General features: G+C 37.0%; 1 protein-coding gene across 1 annotated transcript; it reads left to right on the top strand.

Moving 5' to 3' along the window:
- Nucleotides 1-93: 93 nt before the first annotated feature.
- LOC149726291 (uncharacterized) lies at nt 94-25,237 on the top strand. Its single transcript, XM_089889918.1, has 35 exons — nt 94-285; nt 997-1,139; nt 2,867-2,971; nt 3,267-3,376; nt 3,849-3,967; nt 4,389-4,502; nt 4,658-4,758; nt 5,192-5,342; nt 5,672-5,809; nt 5,940-6,073; nt 6,339-6,508; nt 6,747-6,802; nt 7,123-9,152; nt 9,649-9,829; nt 10,196-11,252; nt 11,517-11,598; nt 11,798-11,909; nt 12,519-12,614; nt 12,829-12,938; nt 13,280-13,418; nt 13,849-15,398; nt 15,603-18,068; nt 18,259-18,438; nt 18,556-18,587; nt 18,863-18,920; nt 19,492-20,405; nt 20,776-20,930; nt 21,875-21,987; nt 22,380-22,478; nt 22,774-22,890; nt 23,454-23,577; nt 23,813-24,364; nt 24,523-24,557; nt 24,617-24,677; nt 24,928-25,237. The coding sequence occupies exons 1-35, from the start codon at nt 232-234 to the stop codon at nt 25,072-25,074; spliced, it is 11,805 nt and encodes a 3,934-aa protein (XP_089746044.1). The 5' UTR covers nt 94-231; the 3' UTR covers nt 25,075-25,237.
- The last annotated feature ends 71 nt before the right edge of the window (nt 25,238-25,308 follow it).

The raw sequence follows: 25,308 nt of genomic DNA, 5'->3' as shown, positions 1-25,308 counted from the left end.
GGCTCTGTTGCTTGTTTGTATAGGCACATATAATGGCTGGGTAAACCATTTTGAAATAAAAACGTTATTTCTATTTTGCGTGGTTGTGGTTCTTAAAACAACCTATATAATTTGCAGGAGTTACAATTCTTTTGGTAAATATTAATAAAAGAAGTACATTTGCTTGTTATTATGGAATCAATACGAAAGGAATATTATTGTTGCCTTCCATAAGTGAATCATCACTTTAAAATGTCGTCGTCAAGTAAAGACAATTTGAAAGGAACTATCCAAGAATTTGCTTTGGTAGGTTTTTGGGGGGGATTTAACAAAACAGTCAAGAGGAGTTCTGATTTTAAATAAATAAATAAAACTCCTTTATTTTCACCTGGCAGGGCAATGGCAGTCATTATAACACAAGTGTTTGGTTTAATACACCTCTGAATAAGTTAGTTGTAGACTGTCCACATATAGACACATTCAACTTAATTGTTTTCTCATGTTGAATGTTTCCCATGCTCATATCATATATACATAATATATATGTTTGTTAATCTGTTGTCACTTATGGTATCTGTAATTCCAAAGTTCAAAAATAAAGTTTTAAAAATCAGAAACACAACAATATTTTCCACCGCATTTCAAAAGCTGTTTAAAAACGACTTCCCCTCTTGTATGATTCATGTATTGAAGCAGTTATCTTTGCATTAGAAGTATGAACTAGGAAATAATGAAACATAAACCGCTCGCTGTTTATTTGCTGTAGCCTGTAAATGAATAAAATATGTATATATCCATATGTTTATTGTTTTTAACTGTAAGTGTGTTTTAACAGCTTTCACTATATATTGTCTTTTCGTTTTCCACTTTTTAATTTTCGCTACTGTAATCGATAAGATAAATAAGAAGTTTTTATATTTATATATTTATATATAATTATATATAATTCATATTTTTAATCTATTAATGTATTGGGTATTATATTTATATTATACAATATTGTATTATCATTTTTAGAGGTTCCAAGATGACTTGACAGAAGTGGAAGCAGTTGATGATAAATTGAAGCTTCATGCTCGAACGTTGACAAACTGCTACAAGTTGTTGTGTACGGAACCTGAAGCAGAATCCGTGTTAACATTATGGGCAACTATGATAAGGTGGGGACTTGGTTGGTAGGAATGTTACTTGTGGTTGGGCTTGAAATGGCTTAGCGTTGCAGAAATATGAGATGCATAGGCGTAACATTAGGGGTGCATGTGGTCATAGGCGTCAAAACCCGGGGTGCCGGGGTGGCGGCGCCACCCCGGAAGCAGAACGTGGGGTGGCGAAATACGTATGGCCACCCCGGTTTTCGTTAGGCAATGCTTGTATTTTTTCCAAGTACAGCGTAAAAAACACTAATATTATCAGTAAACGTAAATCAGAGCACGCGTTCGCAGAGAGCGCGCTCTAGTCTGTTTCTTTTATAAAAATGAGAGAACGCTTTATGAGCAAGCGTTCGCAGGAAGCACTCTTTACGCTCTCGCCTGTTTCTTTTTTAGAAACGAGTGAACGGTTATGAGCACGCGTTTACATGGAGCACGCTCTAGCCTGTTTCTTTTCAGAAAACGAGAGAATGCTTTGTGAGCACGATCTGCTCGCATTAGGAGAAAGCCATGGCCTATGCGTTTATTTCTACGTAGTAAAGTAAGGAATGATATGCCAAATATATGCGACACAACAGCAATTCAATAATACATCGATATTTTTCAACATAGTTACAATTTACACGTTTATTGTTTTCGTCATAATAGCTATTAAAAAGTATTTGCATTTTTTACGTGGATTCGCTAGAAATCTGCTTAAATTCGTCGAAGTAATGTTGAAACGGGAGTAAGCGAATGCCTTTTATACGATCTTATAGCATGCATTGGTTACGGTTTAACTTTAGTATTACGCGTTACGCAGCACGTTAATCCTAAACGTCACAATAGCGGTTGTGACGTATTAAAAGATGGTTAAACTTACAGGTGCAGGCTTGCGCAATATCCTACGATTTTTATTTCTATCACAATTATGATTGTAACATCAAGGGTTGGAATTACGCAATACGAAAGTCACGATAATGGATTGCATCACAATGCTATTTTTGACGTAATGTATCGCCCCAAGTTGGTATTTCTTAACATCTGACCTTACAGTAATGGATGACATCACAATACAGCTTGTGATGTAACAGTTACGTTGGTGGGCGTACGTTTAATTAACAGTAACATAAATCTAGCCGAAGTTAAAGCGTAACCACTGGAGATTCAATCGTCGACCGTAATCGCGAATGGTTTATTTTATAAAATACGCAAATCGTATGCGCTTGTTTACTTCATTTTGAAGCACGCTTACGTTATGGATGCAGTAACATCGCCTGTTTAACCGGGTTATTCTTTGTTTAGCCGAATTGTAATACCTTCGTACGGGCCATCGCAGGCTCGCGTCAGTAAAAATGCGGTTTCTAGAAAGTTACGTATCGTATGACGTCATAACCTAAAACGTAACTGCAATCTCGCCACCCCGGTTTTTGTCTGAATGCTTAATGTTTCGACGCCGATGCATGTGGTGACATTTTTAAAACAGGAGTGATATCATATGTTTTGGCACCCCAGCGTTAATTAAGGAGGTTTCCTATGTTTGATGACTGTGGGCGTAACTGTATTTTAACACTGTCACATCAGATTTTGTTAAAATATAAAAAATTGATATGCTTTACAGTTACCTAATAAATTGATATACAATAAAAATGATAAATTAATATACAATAAGTATGTGTAAATAGATATATTGTCGCTTGTTAGTGTATAGTTTTTACTATTGTTGTTAACTTGTTTGGTTTACACTTGTTTTATTCCAGATTCACATTGAAATTAATGTTGAACTTAAAGGACCCTCCAACAAAAGTTGGTTTGAATTCATTGAATGAATTCACAAAACCATGGATTATTGACCAAAACTTTCAGTAAGTTTCAGACGGCCCAGTTTCTATTCTATTATTTTAAAATGGAGTGTAACTAAAACACGGGTGACTTGGGTGGCATGTACCTCCAAGGTTTGGAACAGGGTTGACATCTTTGCGAAGACCTACATTGGAATGTTTTTCACTACTTTTATCAGTAAAAATTGGAAATAATTTGTCAAATTTGTTTCACATGTTTGGGCATCTAACTATCCTTGCCTTTCCTGCATTTTTTAAAGGTTTTGTGCATAATATGCTTGCTATAACATATAGTTTTAACCACAGTATTATATTACAGGGGTACACAACATGAGTTGGTTCATCAGATATATAAACTATCAGTAGATGGACCTTGGTCTCATCCACTCTTGCAGGATATGTTGCAACATAACACAACACCTGAGCAGTGTGAGAATTACCACATTTTAAATATTTTGGGAATATAGGTCTATGGAATAAGAAATTTGGATAGTTGGCTGTCTTTTATAATTGTTATTAAATGAATGAAATTTCTAAATCCTTGTGTGGTAGGGCAAGGATAATTTTTATAAGACCAGCTCTTAATTTATAGACCTCGTGCTTTTAGGGGTTACCATTTTTCCCACTAAAATACACAATCTGTTCCAGCAATTCCTGAAAGTTGTTCTGCTTAAAGACATACATGGCCACAGTACCAACATCAAGCTTTTAGCCTGGTATCCTTTGGTTGTGGTGCATGCACTGCACTATTGCACTTTATCTAGTCCATTGTGCCCAGGCCCCAGGGCATTCAATATTTAATTGTATTCTCATGTTTTTGTATTAATTTTCTTTGGGATATTTAATAAATCTAACTTCCCAAGTGTACTTGCTAATTTTAAATTTTTTTTTTTTGTTTTAGTGAAAGATTATTTTGATGATGAGCGCCTCCTAATGGTACATCGGTTTCAAGCGTTATGCGACGCATCGAAGATTGACGAGTGTCTTCTATTCTCGCGTGCTGTGATGTTACATCCACAAGTGAGAGCTTTATTTGATGCGAATGAACGTAACTGGTTTATCTTGGTGTGGTATGGCAGCAACCATTGCTATGACACGGGTGTTCTGTTTCATACAAGCGTTTATATAACAGGGTTGACATGTTTCATACACCTCGACCTCATGCACTTAGAATGACTTAGAATAGTCGTAAAATCATATTTGTGTTAAATAATTTTTCGCAACACTAAATCTTTTTGATAAGTTTTTGCTACCAAGTAAAAGTTATTCTTTTAAATCTCTCTTTTTATTTAAAACTATAAATCAAAAGATTTCCACAGAGCAAGATTAAATAAAGTGCTGGGTGCAAAATTTTAGACCAGAGTAAAAAAACCATTGACAAAATAAGTCAGGTAATCTGGTATTAAAATTCGAAGCTTAATTTTGTGCTTTACATTCACAGGCAACCAGTAACATTTTGTTTCATCGCTGTTACCAAAATTTCTGCATTCGCCGATTAAGTTCAAAAGATTTGGAAAAACAATTTCAATATTTTAATTTTGAAGTAACATGTCAGGTATACTCATTTAAGTTGAATACAACTATACGATTTTTTTCTTGTGTTGTTATTTTAAGGTTCCTAACCTTAAAGTGCTTGGGTAATTGCATCCAGTTTTCCCCAACCCGTATGTCCTTAAGTTTTTGTTAAACTGTCAACATTTATTGACACAGGTCATCGACTCATTGCTTACAACTGATAAAAAAATTGGGATAAAACTTTGTAATTCAGCGATGGAGTATATGTGGTCATCTTGTAGCACAGAGAACTTGCCGTAAGTTAACTCTTATGGTTGCTATTTTCTGTATGTACTGTTTATTTGCTTGTTTGTATATGAAATAATGAAATATTTTTCTGAATGAGCAAAACCAATTTATATTGCGCTTCTTTTTTGCGCCTAATTAATGTATAGTCAATTTTAAATATCTGCGGTGACGTTGTTAAAATAATTCAGACACCCATAGCTGTCAAACAGAGAACCTTATTGATTCATGCAGTGAATGCAATATACTTTGGCTTTGCTTGTTTATATCTGCACACTTAAGAGTACGATAAAAACTGTTTTGAAGTATAAATTTGGTGATAAAATCTTTAGTATCACTCATGTAATTTTTGGAAAAAGGCATCTCAGACACTTTTAATAAAACAAAAGAATAAGAAACTGTAAAACAACCAACTTTCTGTGATCTCAAAATATTTATTTGTAGAGAAATGTCGTACAAGTGGTGCCAAGTAACTTCGGAACAATATGGACTAACGGAGCTGTATGACATCATAATGAAACAACTAATTAACGGAGAAAAGAAATTATCCACTGTTCGTCAGTGTGTGGGGATCGCTACGTCACTACGGAACTTGGTATGTTTATATTTGTTAACTGTTGCTCATTAAATTGGACGATTCTTGTAGCGAAATTATAGTCTGGATCGGATGCTTCGAAAAACAGACAAAAATCCTGACTGTCCTTGCTTCATATTACTCTTATCATTTTAAAATGGCTTACTGTAAAAAATTTAAACAATTTATTAAAATGTTTCAAAGCTTATGATTTTATTCACTGATAAAAACAACCTGGATAGGACAAAAAAACATATATTTCTATCAGCATCCGTTTATATTTGTAATGATTTTCTTAGAAAATCTTATTAATATGACTTCAGCAATTATTCTTGTTGTTTGATTTACAGGATCCCGATAATTGTCGAGTGACATGCGTTGAGGTTCTTTTTCACGCTCTTCATGTTTTGAATCCTCATGAAACAAACAGCCAACTTTTAAAGGAGGGAATTTTATCTTCAATCGCTTATTTTCTACCCCATTCATTGGTAATGTTTGGTTTACTTGACAGTGAGCATGAGGTGTATGAATACACCATGTGTGCCTGGTGTATAAGAAGACACCCATGTTATAACTCGACAGTGAGCATAAGGAATAACACATACCACTAACCCACAGATAGCAAGAGCTTGTTCACTGACTGTCTTCATTTCAAACCCAACCCCCGAACATTACTTTGAAGTTGCCAAGATTCATAAAACTCCTTACAACAAAGAGAAAGACACTTCTATTGATTGTACTGCCCAACTAAGGTGTGTATAATATCATATCAATTTTGTAATTATGGCAAGTTATATTCAGATGCAAATAACTATATTATTTGCAAGAAAGTAGGGTTATGCAAATGAGTTTTGCTTTTATTTTCATCCCGACATTTTTGTATATTTCATAAACATTTTCTATTCCATGTGGGTGAGGTCCTTTGTCAAAGACGTGGGATTTATTTCAGTCTTTTTGCGATTTGTTTTTATTATATTTTTTTGTTTGTTTTGATTTTGGCAAAAATAATTCTAATAGATTCGAACTACTCGAATACCTCAAGCGAAACTGGCCGTCCAAGTTTCTAACTTCCCATGCCTATGATTGGTTGGTGCTTAGGAAAGTCTGCTTGGAGACTATGTCAAGCGATGACGCGGCAATTGTGCAACAAGTAGAGCGTGACCAAGCTAAAACTGCTGACTCATCAGGTGGATTAAAAATATTTAGCTTAAGCTGTCTATTCTATATGTATAAGGTCCTAACGGCAAGACATGTCACGGGACCTGAGGTTCCCTACAGGTGGCCCTTACCTTAATGCCTAGGGCTACTATTCTAAACTATTGATTCTACATGGCTAGGCATACTATAGGACCTGGTGTTAATACCATGTTTAGGCCACAAGCATATCTTTACCTTAGTTCGAAATAAAACCAACTTTATATTTAGGTGAATCGGGTAGTGAAGCAGAGACCGACACTTCATTGGAAGATACATCACATTATGTAAATATATTCTCACATATTTAGGATGTGTACCTATTAATATTATTAGTATTCATTATATACATATATGATGTTGCTGCCATGCATAGTATTAAGTGTAAATTTTCTGGCAATTTATCGTTTGGATATTCAGTCGACATTATGGTACTGTAAGCAAGGTTATCATATAATACTAAACTCATGATCAGCAGATGTTTCAAACAGTAGCTTGATTGGGAAATAAAGGATTTATGTGCTAACGGTATCCATCTTAACCCCACACTACTATACATAACATTAGTTTTCTTTTAGAAAATTGATCATTATTTATTTATGTTTAGGAGGATAAAGCTCCACCTAGTAAGGAAACAAACAGAGTTCGGCAGATGTCGGAAACTGAACCACAACCACTCGATGGTAGTGTTGAGGGTTGTAGTAAACCTGACGATGTCATAATGAGCGTTGTTGTATCACATAAGCTAAATAATGAAAACCAAGATTTATGTGATCAAGATATTCATGAAAAAGATGCTGGTGTGAAAAATCATGAAGACCATGCCGTGAATGAGAATACTCATGGCGTGAAATTGAATGAAGGTAATTTTGTGAATATGGAAGGTGTGAATGAAGATGTTCATGTTGTGAGCGAAAAAGATTATCTTGTGAATAAAGAAGATCATGACGTGAATGGAAAAGATCATGCTGGGAATACTGAGCATCATGCCATGAATTCTGATGCTCAGGTTGTGAATACAGACACTCATGATGTGAATGGTAAAGATTATGTTGTGAATGAGATTCACAATAATGAAGTTGATCATGCCATGAATGAATCTGGAATTAATGAATTGAGTCAAGTTGAGCAAAAACAACAACAACAACAACAACAGTGTTTGGTTGAAAGTGAAGCAAATGTTGAAGAAATGAATCAAAACATGGGTAATAAATCACCCAATCATTTACATGTCACCCCCCAGCCCCCTAATACCCCACCCACCCCAATATGGGTTTGCCCCAAAGAAAGCTGTCAACGAATAATTCGTTCCAAGCAAGGAATGTCAAACCATCTAAATAGAAAACACCGATGGTCCCAATCGGAAATCATGGTGTTTTATAATTCATTAAAACAAGACTCTGCTTCTGCGCGATCACGCAGGAACAACAAAAAAACTGAAGATTCAACTCAAGAGCTTGATATGGATAATTCACATTGTGATTCAAACGGAAAAACTACGTTTTCGGAAAATTTACAAAGTTATTCTAATGTTGAAAGTTTGAGTATAAGTAAGCCAGTGATCCCAAGTTTGCCGGTAATTTTACCAAGTGTGTTTGACACTGCTGATGCTGGGAGCTTACAAAAGGAAAAAGAGGTTGAAAAAGTTGAGGAAAACTTAGTTCTCGAGTTAAAATGTCCCGTCGAGACATGTGATCGTGTGTTTCGCCACAAACACACTATACAAGCCCATCTTGAATTCAGGCACAAAATGAGCGCGAAAAAAGCGACACAAATGTCGGAAAAAGCAGAAATTATTGAAAAACCTCCACCACCCCCTAAACCACATTTATCAAGTTCCACAAAACCAACTTTTGACGACATTTCGACTTCAAAGGGCTGGTTCTGGCCGGTGGATGATTTCTTATTTCAAGAACTAGATGAGGTTTTAATTCACAAAACCTCGTACAACCGGAAAAAATATTCCAACCTTCGAGCCTCCTTAACAAGAGACGTAATGTGTTTATTCGGAAGTGCTCCCTTGTCATTCGATCTCACTCTTGCTCAAAACAACATTGAAAATATATGGGAAATGACTTCAAAACTTGAGAACAAGGAAACTGCACCAAATATGCCTGAGGTACCAACAGAAGCAGAAGTGAACCAGGATTTATTTGACTTTCCTGTGCACACTGAGGCGATTGTACAAGATGAACCACCAAACCCCCCAGACCCCGTTCCAAAATTATCTGAAATAAAACCATTATTAAACATGAAAGTAAAGATCAAGGCACCTGTCAAAGTCACACACAAAAAAAAGACCAAACCACCGACCCACTTTACAGTAGCTTGCCAAACATTTTTCCATCCACATTCAAAAATCTTCACCCCAAACGACCATTATCACCACCTTGCAATAAAGAAATCATCAAAACCTTTGAACCACGTTAACACCCAGACAGTTTTCTCCGGTTTTCTTGGCGTCCCATCTCGCACATTCGCCGTACAATGTTGCCAGGAATCTTTAGCAGTCCCTAGGTATAAAACCATGAAGGTGAAGAAGAGAAGTTTAGATTCTGTCGACAAATTATCATCAGTAGATCAACCACAAGTAACCACAGAACCTTCTCCACATCCAGTAGCAAAAATTAAACGAAAGTAAGTTTATTGACTCTTAGCTTACACCCTCACACTTTAATACAACATAGGCATTATGTTAGGTGTGCTTGGGGTGGCATGTTAGTGTTACCCCAACTTTTGAAACAGGGGGGGAATAATATGTATTAACACTCAAGTTTTATACCTCAAAATACTTTTACCCTACTGTTGGGTAACTATACAAACAAGCAGATCCAAAGTATATTGCATTCACCACGTTAATCAATGAGTTTCCCTATGTTTGACAATTATGAGTGTAACTGCATTTGAACAATGTCACCCCAGATTTTACCCTGCTGTTAGGTGTCTATACAAACAAGCAGAGCCAAAGTATATTGCATTCACCACATTAATCAATGAAGTTCCCTATGTTTGACAATTATGAGTGTACCTGTATTTTAACAATGTCCCCTACTTTTTGTTAAAAATTTAGGTTTATATATGGTATATGACAATACATATTATGCAACTTAACGTTGCAATGCATTCACCCCAGGTATGATGCGCAGACGGTGTACAACATGGCCGACAAATACCCGAGTAATAACACCGACACCCCTATTATACGGGAGGAGTCGTCAGCTTTTGGTGACGCCTTAAACTACAACAGCTTCGCTAAAATAATTGCTGACTCAGAACGACTCATCGAAAAGAAAAAGTCGAGTCATAAAACAAAAGTGAGTGTGCGTTTTTATTTGTGGAGAATATTTTATAATTAGACATTCAGTCGGGCAAGGGTAGGGACGTAGGGTCATCTGTAACTTAGTGGTTAGGTGCTTGTATCGCAACCAGTGGGTAATGGCTTCAATGCTTAATACAGGCTGGCAAATGTGTACTTAATCAAGACACTTAACAAACATTGTTGCAACCCAGTGATCACTAATGAGTTGTAGCACCCTGGGTGTCAAGGTAATGAACAAGTTGTATAAGTAGACTTGGTGTTCAGGGAAATGGCTCAACTATGGCCTACATCTCTCAGGTCCTATGGGAAGCCTTGCTGTGGGACCTTACCCATATGGTTTTTACGTATTTTGTTTCCACAGGAGGGGCATGGTGTAAGTGATGCACAAAAGTCATCCGAGGATTATTTGATGAAGAAGGTAAAGAAGCATCGAACCTCATCACGGAGCGAAGTGTCTCCGAAACGAGGAAAAGAAATTTCGAAGATGAAAACATCGGACCAAGACATCCTCTCCCACAGGGCTGGCTACCAAGAACTGTTGAAGAAAGCTGAAGAAATAAGTTCAGCTGGTGCTAAGAATAAGGAGAAGCAACATGAGGAAAAAAGTGGGAGAAAGAGAAGTGTGACATCACAATCAAAGAGTGAGGAAAAACAAAGAGAAAAAGAATTAAAAACGCCGCCAAGTTTGGAAAAAAATGTTTCTCCTTTATTGAAGAAATCAAACGTGGCGAAACGCACCATTGATCTACGTAAGCTCTCTAGCTCTTCTAGTGGTAGCAAAGATGCAAAACGAGAGGACAGTGTGTCACCAGTAGGTGGTGCCATTGCGAAGAAAAAAGCAAAAGTTGAAACAATACCTGAAAAAATAATTTGCCCTGAATGTAAAAGACAAATGATCAATCTGTTTGCTCTCACTTGTCATATGAGAAAGAAACATAAAAGCAATGCTCGTAAACTATTCATACCAAAACAAAACGATAACGAGACGCAAAAAAACTTAAATGAGCCACCTGTGCTAAATGAGGCTTACAACAAACAACAAGTTGTTGTATCTAACAGGATGGCTCATAAACCCGACGCCTCACACGCCCTCGACACACCCACAGCTCCAATGGATAGTTGTTTTGAGGTGGAATTTGTGAATGGGAAGATGTTATGTCCGTACTCTGGGTGTTCCCTCAAATACAAACACAGGAGGTCACTTACAACTCACTGTAAGGTGAAACATCCACAGTTTCATAAAAAACTTCTATGGAAAAAAATTGTCCCAAAAACTGCAGAGCAATTATCGCTAAACAAAGACCTTATCTATGATGTCATAAAGGATCATTTAAACCCGACATTAGATGCTGAGTCAGCGAAAGGGGAAGTTCCGCCACTCGAGGCAGCATTGCCAACGAATGATTCCTTGACTGAAGGTAAGATTTCCATTTTTAATGTAGGATTTCTATGTTTAATATAAGCTATCTATGTTTCTTACACACTACATTAATTAAGCAGGTTTCCTATAAAAGTTAGGAGTGAATGAGTGCATTTAAACAGTTTTACCAAAATGCTGCCAATGCTATGTTTTAATAAAAAGTAGTAATGGTATACAAGGACACATTTTGGTACCAAGGTTTTAATATATTCACCTGTATTTATATTATATATCAAACTTAATACAATATTTCTCGTTTTAGCATCCAATGTGCAATTGGGACGCAGACACGCTTACACAACAGCAAACATTCAAATACAAATGTGTTCGTCTGATCCTTTCAGGTGCTTATTTAGAAATACTAAGTTTAATTTTTTTTATTCTTATTAAGCCCATGTTTCATACGCTGGCTTTTTAAATTGTATACTAATTAGTACAGTGTACAAAACCCGAGGGTATGACTACCTACCGTGCTACCCCAGGTTTGGCGCCTATGTTTCTACTCTTATTATATGTTTAACAAGTGTCTTTATGATGTCACAGGCAAATGTCAAGCGCACAAGAGTTAGCTTGTCTATATAATAAGAGAATCCAACGAAAGATCGCTCTTGCTTTGCCGTGTGCTCAAAATTCTGCACCAACGTCATTTAAAATGGTGGGGTATTGATGTATTGTTCATTGTGTACAGTTAGGGTGCCAAACTATGCTCCAATACAAACATATGCAACCTTTAATTGCTTGATATATAGAACTGTGAGGTAAGATGGGACACCCTTTGGCCTTTGGCACATAATATCCAAATATCCTGACCATGTTTTTTTTTAAATAAATACTGGTCTATGGGAGTCGTGAGGATACTGTTTTTTTAATTATTTTTAAAAAGGTGTGCCATCTTCCCCACCCTAATTGTTAGAATAAAACTAAAAAACTTTCTGACTGTTAAAGTGTTATGGCAAAACGTTGGATATTGATTAGTTGTATTTATTTGTCGTGTATTTTTAACACACACTTGGTTTATTGTTTTATAATGCAATCAGAATGGTTCATTGATGTAGGTCCTAGAGCAAGCCACATCCAAAGTATATTGCATTCACCATATTAATCAATGTGGTTTCCTATGTTTGACAACTATGAGTGTTACTGCATTTTAGCAATGTTACACAAAATTTTGTGCAAAATTCAAAAAAGGCCACACGCATAGATCAGATTTTCGGATTATCTAAATATCACTTTTACTATAACATTAACCCTACAGTCCCCACAGAGCATGTCCCCAGTTCATCTTCACTTTGATTCTGATGATTCTACCGACAGTTTTGACACCGATTATAACCCACAACTCCCATGTTGGTTGTGCCAGGTAAACTATAACATGTGCTTGAGTTTGACTAATTTTAATGTAAACCCACAAATGCAGCTTTACCCCACCGACTGAAAGAGCTTCCAGCATTCCCCAATCCCCAAGTGCTTAAGTTTGGCTATAATTTATAACATTATTTGTTATTTAAGAAATTCAACAACATCGGTCTAAACATATTTTAATATTTTCCCCTTGTTAAAAGTCTTTATTGCAGGAACTTTTTCATCGTCGCAAAAATCTGATCACACACATTCAATACCATCTACGCCAAATATATAATTACCAACACAAATGTAACTTTGTTGGTTGCCTTTATGCATTTAGGTAAGTTACTTTTACTAAGTAATAAACCGTTCAAAAATTATTTTAAACAAATGCAACTCTGTTTAATCTCCCTATAAGCTTATTACATCAACAATTTGTCGACAATTATTTGTTGTCACATTTGTAGTTTTGTTTTTATGGGTTAATGGGCCAACCTTTGCCTAAATGGAAGATTCTCTATCGTGCAGTATCACATTCACCTAACAAAGATTCACAGATCCAAAGAGATTTGCTTTTTTTTAAAACATTTCATTTTATATTTAACAATGAAGGCAATTAACAATAGGCTAAACCGCTGTAGTAGGGGACAATGCATGCAATGATAAGTTCCTAATTTTCAGATCGGCAAAAGATTTAAAGAATCACAAGAGTCGTCATGGTAGAAACCATATTTGCTTGTTCTGTCCTCATCAATCAAGAAGTTTCAAATCAGCTTCTAATTTGATTCTTCACGAACATGATTGCCATAAAAATTTGAAGGTGAATATTATATTTACCCCATGCTTTCTGTCAAACTAAGTGTTATATTTCAAGCCACCTGCTATCAAAATCATATGTTGACCTTAAACCAGCTTTAGTTACTAAAATAAAAAATATTTACTACATCTTCTTAACCATACAGTAACCTGTGTGTCTTCAAGGTTTTCAACCATGTTTTAAGTTTAAAATAGATTTTACCCTGCTGGGTGTCTATACAAACAAGCAGATCCAAAGTATATTGCATTCACCACATTACTCAATGAGTTTCCTATGTTTGACAACTATGAGTGTAACTGTGTTTTAACAATGTCACCCTAACACAAATCTTGTTAAACATTTAAAAACAAACCCGTTTTTTGGCTTGTCCTCAACCCCCTAAGACACTGTCACTTAAACTCTTAATATTTCAAACCTTACAATTCCTCCTCAGCTGGACCTTCCAAAACTACGACGACAGTTTTGCGTTCGTCCGTTTAAAGTTGAACCGAATATCAGCAAGTTATTGATGCAACGTGCTTCACAGAAACATGATTCAGATTCTTCCGATGATTGTTTTTTAACGAGTAGCCACAGAGGCACACCATGCTATGGTGGTGTCAAAACAAATAAACAATGCAAATTATGTGCAAATAATGGAGTAAACCATCCAAGTGCCTCTGTGGCAAAACACTGTGAACATTCAATAATCAAAGAGACAGCTGATGTACTAGCGGATATGATTCTATGTGTAGAGGAATATATATCAACCCGTTATGTCCCAATGCATAGGAATGCTTCAACCACATCTATGAGTGTTCCTCCACAAACCACTCCTTCTGTGAGCTATCCTCCAGCAACCACTTCTCCTGTGAGCTCTCCTCCAGCAACCACTGCTCCTGTGAGCGCTCCTCCACCAACCACTTCTCCCGTGAGCTCTCCTTCCCCAACCACTCCTCCTTTGAGTGCTACTCCTCCTGTGAACTCTCCTCCACCATCCACTTCTCCTGTGAGCTCTCCTCCAGCAACCACTCCTTCACCAACCACTCCTCCTGTGAGCGCTCCTCTACCAACCACTCCTCCTGTGAGCTCTCCCCCACCAACCACTTCTCCTGTGAGCGCTCCTCCACAAACCACTCCTTCTGTTAGCTCTCCTTCAGCAACCACTCCTCTTGTGAGCTCTCCTCCAGCAACCACTCTTCTTGTGAGCTCTCCGCCACCAACCACTTCTCCTGTGAGCTCTTCTCCACCAACCACTCCCCCTGTAAGCTCTCCTTCACCAACCACTCCTCCTGCGAGCTCTCCTTCACCAACCACTCCTCTTGTAAGCGCTCCTCCAGCAACCACTCCTCTTGTAAGCGTTCCTCCAGCAACCACTCTTCTTGTAAGCGCTCAACCAGCAACCACTCATCTTGTGAGCGTTCCTCCACCAACCACTCCCCTTGTAAGCGCTCCTCCAGCAACCACTCATCTTGTAAGCGTTCCTCCACCAACCACTGCTCCAGCAACCACTCCCCTTGTAAGCGCTCCTCCAGCAACCACTCATCTTGTGAGCGTTCCTCCACCAACCACTCCTCCAGAAACCACTCTTCCTGTGAGCGCTCCTCCCCCAACCACTACTCCTGTGAGCTCTCCTTCACCATCCACTTCTCCTGTGAGCGCTCCTCCACCAACCACTCGTCCTGTGAGCTCTCCTCCACCATCCACTTCTCCTGTGAGCGCTCCTCCGCCAACCACTCCTCTTGTGAGCTCTCCTCTAGCAACCACTTCTCCTGTTAGCATTCCTCCAGTGAGCGCTCCCCCAGCAACTACCTCTCTCACTCCCTTTCCACTTTTCCCTCCTCCTCCTCGAAGAACATGGACCAAGGAAGAGGAAGATGAAATTGCGTTTCATGTGGAAGATTTGATGGATATGATGATATGTCAAGCTGAGATTAATGAACAAGCCGACTTCCTCATCAACGCTGACATCGTCCCATGTGGAGTTCTTTATTATGATCGAGAGTAAGTGAAAGTTAGGTTTGAGTTATATATGCATATCAGGTTTGTTTCCACACCATATTATATAGGGGGCAATTATAAGTTCACGCATTAAAACACATTATAAGGTGTATTGGCACATGACACATTTCATACACATTGATAAGTTTTCTCATATATAGAAATCCTTTTATTATGAACTAACAATTAACATCTTATTACTCACAGTGAGTTGGAGATGAACCCATTTGCGACAGTGTCGGTGTTCGGGCACAGAACCGATGGTCACCTTTCTATACAACTTGCTATGGAGACCATGGAGAACATGAAGCTCACAGATAAGGAGTTTGAGGCAAAATATGCGGATCAGGATGCTTCTTATCCTCCTGTTGTCGTGGAGGAGGATCTTGTGGATGCGGGGAAAGATGAAGCCAAGATTGTTGAGCTGGATTGTCCCTCTCCTGAAAAAAATTTGAGAGAATTTAAAGTTCCGCTTCCTCCTGTCGGAAGAAAAACATCCCAAAGTGATTATAGTGTTGCGGTTGTCCCGTTTTCCAATGTCTATACACAGCAAAGTAGGAAGGACAATACCACAGTCGTTTGTTGTAAAGTTGGGGAGCAACCTGCTGTCGATCAAGAAACATCCCAAAGTGATTACAGTACTGCAGTTGTTCCATATTCCAATGTCTTTGCACAGCAAAGTAGAGTGGACGATACCACAGTTGCTTGTTGTACAGTGGCATCCGATGATCCCAATAAAGATCCTATAATAAACTGCCCATGGGAAGTGTTCCAAGATTTGAAAACCTCATTTCTTCCCATACGACCGATCCAAGAACTCCCAAAGGAGATTCGACCACTTTATTGTCGATACCTGGTTCTCCCTCATTCTTCCTTCAAGTTTAAAGTCACAGAGATGACAGTAAGAGGAAGTTTTCCGGTTTCTTCCGACTACGAGAGGTTGTGTTCGTTTTGTTTGGATCGACTCCAAGGAGAGGAAACAAATGTTAATGAGAAAGATGAAGATGTTGCTGGGACTTTGGATTCGGAGGAGTCTATTGATGTTTTTCTGGACATTTCAGGACCTTCAGATGATGGGTGTATTGATGCTGAGATTGTTAAAGATGTTGCAAATATTTTAGATGAAGTTGTAAAATCTGTTGATGCGGAGGTTGCTGTGGAAGTTGTGAATCAGGAAAAGCAAATGGGAGATGAAAAAGAGGATTCTGTTGTTACTAATTCACTTGTGGATGTTTGTAAAAGTTCAGTTACTGTTGAGAATAATGTGGAATGCATTGACTGCAATTATGAACGAGAAGAAATTGATTCAACAGACAACAGTGAGGTAAAAAATGAAGAACAATCTGTTCTGAAAACTGCTGAAGCGAATTTCAGTTTGACACCTCTTGAGCAGGATTTCTACGATGACTTTATAACGGGAATGAAGATGTCTGGGAAATCGGACAACACAATCTTAAAAGTCTTTCGGTTCCGTGGCCGTCGTCAGAACAGCGTGGACTACATCAGAGGAGTGACAAAGAAAAACCGAACTTTGGATGAAATAGTCGCGTTTTGTGACGATCCCATGTATAAGAAAGTAAAGCAGATGTCGCAAAAATCTTCGGTAAAAGATAAAAAAAGGAAATCACTTTCTAAAAATTTGAAGAAGTTGAAAGCAAAGATGATGATTACTAATGGAGATGGGAGAGATGTTGCTCCTGCGCATGTCTCACAAGATTCTGCATCTGAAAACTTTGGATCAGAGCAAACCAAATCTGCTCCTAAGCGTGTCCGGAAGACTTCTGAAACCTCCTTCAAAAAGAGAAAGAAATCTGTGTGCTCCTCCTCTGAGAGAGTTCTAGTCCCTCTAGTGGAAAGAATGGTCACCAACATAAGTGACCTTGTGAGCCAAAATAACGAAGATAGAGTTCAAGGAAATAAAGTTTCTGTGCAAGCACCAGTCAGGCATCCTGAATATGAAGAGAATCATGTTAAACAAACGGACCAAAATATACATATTGTTCAAAAAACCCAATTTGACTTTATGAACCAAAACAAGTACATTAAACAAACTAACCAAAACCATCATCTAGATTTTACAAACCACTATATTGATCAACAAAGTCATATTAACCATGTTGACCACTTCAACCAAAACAACCATACTGTAGAAGCAAACCAAAACAACCTTCTTGACAATTTTGACCAAAACAAGTTTCCCAGCAGCATTGACCACAGCTATACCTCCCATGATGAAACAAATAATCAAAATTTTTCAGTTGAATCTTCAAATCAAAACTATCAACCAGATGTATCATATTTGAAAGATGGGCACGATCCTATTGTAGATCATAATGAAGCGATGTTACATCACAATGAACCATTTTTACCCCATAAGGAACCAGTATTACATCATAAGGAACCAGTTGTACATCATAGGAAACCAATTGTACATCATAAGGAACCATTATTACGCCAAAATGAGCCATTGATGCAGCACAATGGTCCATTATTACATCACATTCCACCATTCATACATCACAGTAGCACCTACGATAAACAGATTTGTCCGGTATGCAAATTACATCTAGCAGGAGCTGACCAGTTTATTAAACATCTCAAAATATTCCATATCTTGAAGAAAAAGAATTTTCCGTGCATATTCACAAAGATGAAGTGTCTATTCTCATTCAGGTATCATTCATAAATATCATACGATTTAATTTCATTAAAAAATATGAAAATATCACGTAATGCATATATATTGTGTATGAGTTCGTAAAAAAAGTTTAACATTTACATTTTTTATTGGAATTTTCATATAATTTAGTTTTAATGACCGTCTGTGCCTATATAAATATCTAAAGGCCCCTCATATTTGCAGCACTTTCATTGAGCTACGTAACCACATACGCATACATGAAGGTTCCCATCCATTTCCATGTTTGTTCTGCACAATGTGGTTCGCAAACTTAGATGACATGAACTCTCACATGAGGAACAAACATGCAATGCTACTGGAGAAGTTTAAAACTTCAATTAATGAAATGAAAAGAGAAAAATGGTTTGTTCAAAAAATGACATAATTATTGATTTAATAGGTTAACACACTAAACAAATTTTAAACAAATTTATTTTTTGATAATTTTTAAACTTAAAAAATAACTTTTACTTTTTGCAGGAAATCAAGCAATGGACAAACCGATGTAACAGGTAAAATATTTTGTCCTTTCTTTGTGTGTTTTAACTATAAAATATTTCTCTGTGATATGAAAAAAAACATTCTGGTAAATGGTTGTTAACTTTTTGTTAATGTTCAGATTTTCCTATAATGTTTTCTCTTGTGTTTGGGAAATATTTTAATATTTTTCATTTACTACTTTTATTTAAATAGTTGCTTTTTGTCACCAATTTACGATAATATTTTCTAACATTATTACAACCAAGGTAATATTATGATGTCATAATCAATTTATCATATCCACCAGGCCCAGCATCAAAATATCAGAAACATTTCGAAAATTTTATAGAACAAAAAAACAGCAGGTATTCATTATTTTGTCTTTTAAAATTTAATTTATTTTGAAGCTGACTATTTGTTTGATGAACAAAAGTAAGTTTCTAAGGGGTCGTGGCTCAGTGGTTAATTATACGCCTGCATAGTTTGGGCGAATGTCTCCTTCCACGAAACCCTAAACGGATGTTGCTTCAACGTAGTAATCACTTAAGGGATGTACCACCCTGGGTGTCGGGGTAATGGGCAAACTTTCGTCTAAATCTTAAGTCTCATGGCATTCTACGCTATATTACCTCACCCACATAGAATAATAAATGAAATAAAACCCAGTTTAGTTTAATTTAAATATTACAAGCTGGAGACAAAACGCATATACTACTACACCTAAAAATAATGATAAAAATTTAATGCAAAGAAATAAAAAAACACAACTAAGTCAGAAATATTTCTGCTAGTAATGTTTTGTTTGTGATGTTTAGGGACAAAATATTGGTCGTTCAAAATCACCAACAAAATATTACAAAAAGATCTCTTTCCTACTTAAAGTAAGCCTGGCAGCAACAACACACAACATATATAAAAGTTAAAATATTCCAACAGCAAACCAAGTGACAGTGAGAATCCATCAAAGATGCTGCATGATCTGTATAAGGATGTTGCAACCTCCGGATCAGAGAGCAGTTTAATGAAACCCACCGACCCCCCACCAAACATAAGAGATGCAATCATACAGGAGCGGTGTATAAGTGCCATCAAAAACTTGCCAAAGGGTCCGATGCCTAAAATCCAAAAAAATGAGGAATTCATGCGAAATGAAACCAAGGATCCACAACGACAAACCCAACATGCTAAACTTCCAATGGCTAACACTACAAATACATCAGTTTTAATCCCATCTACACCAGCAGGGAGCTTTAATAATAGAGTCCCCCAACCACGCTCTCTCCACCAGATAAATATACAGCTTCCACGCAAAGTAGCAACGCAGGCATTGATCAAACCCAGCTTGAAGGGCATCACTCCACAACGTCCTTTTACTCATCTATTGTTATCGAATGTTGGTCCAAGGGTAAAGTCGTGCGCTGTAGTTGCTCCTTTCTGTTCTCAACCAATCAACAACAACCAACAAAGTGAAGATACAGGAATGAATCTTCCATCTATTTCCCTCTTCTCCTCTTCCCACCAAACCTCTCAATCTGTTCCACCCAACACCTATTGTAATTCAAACCAATCCACCAACCACTCCCACCAATCCTCCCACTCCCAACAGTCCTCTCACTCCCTCCAATCCTCTCACTCCCTCCTTCCCCCCTCTCTCACCCAATTCCCTCGCTTACACGCAGCCCCCCTATTCGGACAACGACAGCTCAACCCCCCCACCCAACCCTTAACCCCAATCACCCAACCCTCCTTGCTTACGAGATCCCCACATATCCCCATAACCCCCCAACCCACCCCGCCCCACCACCCCGCAATCATAACTGTAAAACCAAAATCCACCAAACAAATTACAGGTAATTAGTATTTTCATTTTCTTTTCTAGAATAATCTATTTTAAACACACAAAATACTTGATCATATTAATCTGTTTGAAGCTTGTCCAATTTTCAATCGTTTCACAATTCTACGCAACAAATGCTGAAACTTAGTTATATGATATCTTTGTGTCTTTTTTTTTGCAATACTGCAAGACCATTCTACTAAAATTAGCCTTCTGCCCTAATACTAAAAATAGTTTCTATGATAAATAAGTTTGTCTGCATTACTGCAATACCCTTAGATGTCTCTCCAAATTACAGGCAAACACTGGTAAAACAAAGTTAAAGTTTCTAATTCAAATATTTTATTGTAGCAACAGCAGCAAAATTTGTAAAACTTTTTCAGTCTCAAAGAAAAATGCGTTTATGATAAAACGCAGCACACCAAATGAAGGCAGATTGTTTCTTGACATGGACCAACTACATGAGGATCAACCAAGTTACTCTGTATATGGTTGTAAGTTCTGTGCCAATTTCTATGGAAGCCAATTATCATTGAAGGTGAGAATTTAACTCTCTGTTTTAAATTTATAACAAGATTTTTAACATCAAATGCTCTAACACACCCACTGTAGGGCCTGAAACGGATTTTACCCTGATGACATTTATAACCCTATGTTTGACAACTATGAGTGTAACTGTATTTTAACAATTTCACCCTAGATTTTACCCTGCTGTTAGGTGTTTATACAAACAAGCAGAGCCAAAGTATATTGCATTCACCACATTAATCAATGAGGTTCCCTATGTTTGACAACTAGAGTGTATTTTACAATATTACCCAAGATTTACCAAAACACAAACACAATCCTTATATACCACATTAATCAATGAGGTTCCCTATGTTTGACAACTATGAGTGTAACTGTATTTTAACAATGTCACCCCAGATTTTACCCTGCTGTTAGGTGTCTATACAAACAAGCAGAGCCAAAGTATATTGCATTCACCACATTAATCAATGAGGTTCCCTATGTTTGACAACTATGAGTGTAACTGTATTTTAACAATGTCACCCCAGATTTTACCCTGCTGTTAGGTGCCTATACAAACAAGCAGAGCCAAAGTATATTGCATTCACCACATTAATCAATGAGGTTCCCTATGTTTGACAACTATGAGTGTAACTGTATTTTAACAATGTCACCCCAGATTTTACCCTGCTGTTAGGTGTCTATACAAGCAAGCAGAGCTAAAGTATATTGCGTTTACCACATTAATCAATGAGGTTCCCTATGTTTGACAACTATGAGTGTAACTGTATTTTAACAATGTCACCCCAGGTTTTACCCTGCTGTTAGGTGTTTATACAAACAAGCAGAGCCAAAGTATATTGCATTCACCACATTAATCAATGAGGTTTCCTATGTTTGACAACTATGAGTGTATTTTACAATATTACCCAGATTTACCAAAACACAAACACAATCCTTATATGTTCCCAGGATCACGTGTTGGAGGACCATGGTTTATATTTGTGCGTATTATCAAGTTGTCGTAGCGCCTTTGGTACAAAGGAATTGTTAAGCAAACATGAACAAATAGCTCATGTCAATGTGTGAGTATATGTGTATATATGTATAAAACAACGGCCATAATAACTTGGCAGTGAGCATGAGGTTTAATGCTGCATAAGTTTAGTGTAAAGTACATTGTACAATACTAGCAGTGGTTGGTAGGCTTGCTTGTTGCCCGCAGTTTATGATTGCAAGGGTTGACCCTGCTATACCATTATAGATGTATGTTGCATTTATAGGTTGTCTAAATTTTCACCAATACATTTAAAACAAATATCCTAAAAAAACAATCGCCCATTAACTAACAAATGCATTAACTCGCAAGCAGGTTTGAGGTGTTTGAAACAGAACACCCATGTTATAATGGCTGCTGTTGTCCCTCCATTTGAGGATAAACGAGTTTCATTCATTAATATATTGTTATCCACATTAGCGATCAAGTTTGTGAAACTGTCGTAATATCTGATGATGAGAATGAAGAGTTTGTTGACAAGTGGTTGGTTAGGAAGGTGTGGGAATCTAATGACAAAGTGTGAGTTGGTTTCACTATGGTTTGTAGTATTAGGAATGTCTTGTGCTGTGGCTTAGTGGTTCAACGTTTGCTTTGTAAGCAAAGGATACCGGGTTCAATGCTCGATGCCGATACCATTGATGGAGTCTGTGTCTGTTGCCAAGACTTAGAAGTTTCGGACAGTAACTTGGTGGATAGTAACCTCTTTTACACTGATGATGGACCAAGTTACTGTCCGATATTTTTGTTTTATTATGCATATCAGGCAGATATGGTTTATTATCTTGTTATTTTATGTTTATGTAAATATTCTCAGAGCTCAATCGGTGATTTGGAAAGACAGAGAGAAACTTGTACAGGCAACTCATGAGGGATTACAGGATCCAGAAACCCTCAGTATTATATGTTCGGAAATCAAAGCCTATGCTACAAGGTTTGTATTAAAAGATGCCCAACATATAGATATAGTTTTTTAGTTTTGTTCATATTCTTTGGAGGCAATGGCGAGACATGAATGAATGTAACTTATTTATCCAAGAATAGCAGGGAAACGACAGCCATTATAACACCAGTGTTCTGTTTCATACATCTTGTGCCCGCTTACAAGTTACCACATATGTAACTTATTTATCCTCGCATGGCGGGGTAACGACAGTTGTTATAACACCAGTGTTCTGTTCCATACATCTCGTGCCTGGATACAAGTTACAATGTTTGTTTATTTGTTAAGCAGAAATTGGGCATATAGGTTTAAGAGGAAAGTTACTTTCTAAAATGACCAGTTACTAGTATTGTAGTTATAACACAGGGAGCATGAGGTACCTTATTTATGAAACCTTTTCCCCCAGATTTTTCACATGTAGTTTTAAGATTAAAGTTAATTTTTATTTTTTTATTTATGATTTTGATCCATGCCATAATATGCCTTTGTGGTTTTGTTTCAACATGTATTGGATTGTACACGAGGCAGCTTATCTGTTATATCTTTTCATCTAGATGTTGTACTCGCAAGACAAGCACTGGCGATTCTTACAAACAATGCCCCGTTCTTAATTGTAATGTGCTAGGTGGCGGTCAAGAGCTCTATCATCATTTCATGACTCAGCACAAATTAATTAAGGTAATGATGATTCAGCATGTTTTTTATGTGGATGTTGTTTCAAAAGTACTTGATTTAAACAATTGTGTATATACATAAAATATATATGAATATGTGGTTATAATGTACACATATGATATATATGTTTTTTATAAAACTTGTTTTTTTTTTATAAAAAACTGTTTAAGCGTATGACATTTTTTTGTGTGCATAAATTAAAACTACTGCAGCTGTCGTAACAATTTATATTTAACAGATATTTGATTGGACGAAACGACGAATGAAAAACTTGTTAAAACAGCGAGATATGAACAAAGAAAAGAAATTAAAACAAATCTCGATGATTGCCAATGGAGATCAAACAAACAATAACAAGGTTTATGATGTCATAACAAATAATGAACCAATTGTGACTCAACAATCAAACACTGCTTGTGGTAACAGTGTTTGGGTGGGCGAAAAAAGTAATGATGTCACGCAAAATACTGATGAGGTCATGCATAATAATGCCGATGTCATTCAACATTGTGATGTCATAATCGAAGAAAGCGCTGAGGTCATAATTGAAGAAACTGCTGACAATGACATCGTTGTACAAAGTGTTTGTAAAAAAAATGCTGGTGTCATTCACAAAACTGCTGATGTCATTCACAAAACTGCCGAGGTCGTTTACAAAAATACTGATGTCGTTCAAAAAACTGCTGATGTCGTTGCAGTTTGCGGAAGTGAAGTTAAAACAACAACAGATACCGAAGATAGTTTTCAATCAAAGGCAACACTGTCGCAAATCTTGTTGCGCAACACTGAAGTAAGTTTAGCCGAGATTTTAGGTGTATTTATAAAGTATTAACAAAACAATAATCTTGAATGGGTTGGCCCACTTTTCTCAGGGGTTTATGTAAATTGTGGTTAACCGACACAGTAATTTTGACAACAACAGAAAATATAGTTTATTTTTTATCACAGAATGAAGGACCACCCACATCTACCGAAGATATTGTGTAAGTTTTTTCTACTTATATTGAATATAAAACCCTATAATTGTTCGTATACATTACAGTGCATCAGAAGTTTCCAATGAAAAGGTGGCGACTTTAAAATGTTCCGTTTACATTAACCAGGTGAATATGATGTTATGTTGGTGGTTATTTATGTAAGTAAATCATAAGCACATTATAAGTAATGCCGGATATAATTGGAATTGCATAGTTTGATTTACATTTTGGTTGGTGGAAACTTGAGTGACTTATTCATGGTTGCCACTTCCATACTCACAGTCGAGTTGCTGAAGCTATTGCAGTGTGTTAATAAGCAGACTTGGTTGGGTCATTTACATAGTTAACTTGAGTGACAACATGTGTTTTTACACAGAATGAACATGAACTGGCAAATGCCCATCTTCAGCAGCTTGTTCGAATGAAGCATCATAACGCTACAGATTGGAGATTAGCGAAGTTACCACATTCACCCCAACGTGAAGGACCTTGTGTTGTCATTGAAAAACTTTGTCTTTCGTAATTTGTGATGTTGCCACAGTATCATGTTTGGGCCAACTTTTTGTTTTTCGTGCTTTATTTTTAATTTTACGGTAGCTTGATTTTGTGATTTTATTCTGCGCTTGGTTTTGTAAATAACTTTCCCCGAAAATACAAGCGATGATGATGATTGGAAAGATGGAAAATTTGTTCCAAATATTCTTAGAAAGAAATAACCGTGAGTATAATTCGTTAAATTGGATCATATTTTCATTCC

Source organism: Ciona robusta, chromosome 12 (assembly GCF_009617815.1).
Source record: "Ciona robusta chromosome 12, ASM961781v2".
Classification (NCBI taxonomy): Eukaryota; Metazoa; Chordata; class Ascidiacea; order Phlebobranchia; family Cionidae; genus Ciona; species Ciona robusta.
The sequence above is the reverse complement of the archived record's forward strand: the minus strand, read 5'-3'. Positions and strand labels throughout refer to the sequence as shown.

Coding starts and splice junctions, on each gene's coding strand:
- LOC149726291 (XM_089889918.1), top strand. CDS start 232: ATGTCGTCGTCAAGTAAAGACAATTTGAAAGGAACTATCCAAGAATTT. Junction 18,439..18,555: donor GAAATGAAAAGAGAAAAATG/GTTTGTTCAAAA, acceptor TACTTTTTGCAG/GAAATCAAGCAATGGACAAA. Junction 22,479..22,773: donor TGGGAATCTAATGACAAAGT/GTGAGTTGGTTT, acceptor AAATATTCTCAG/AGCTCAATCGGTGATTTGGA.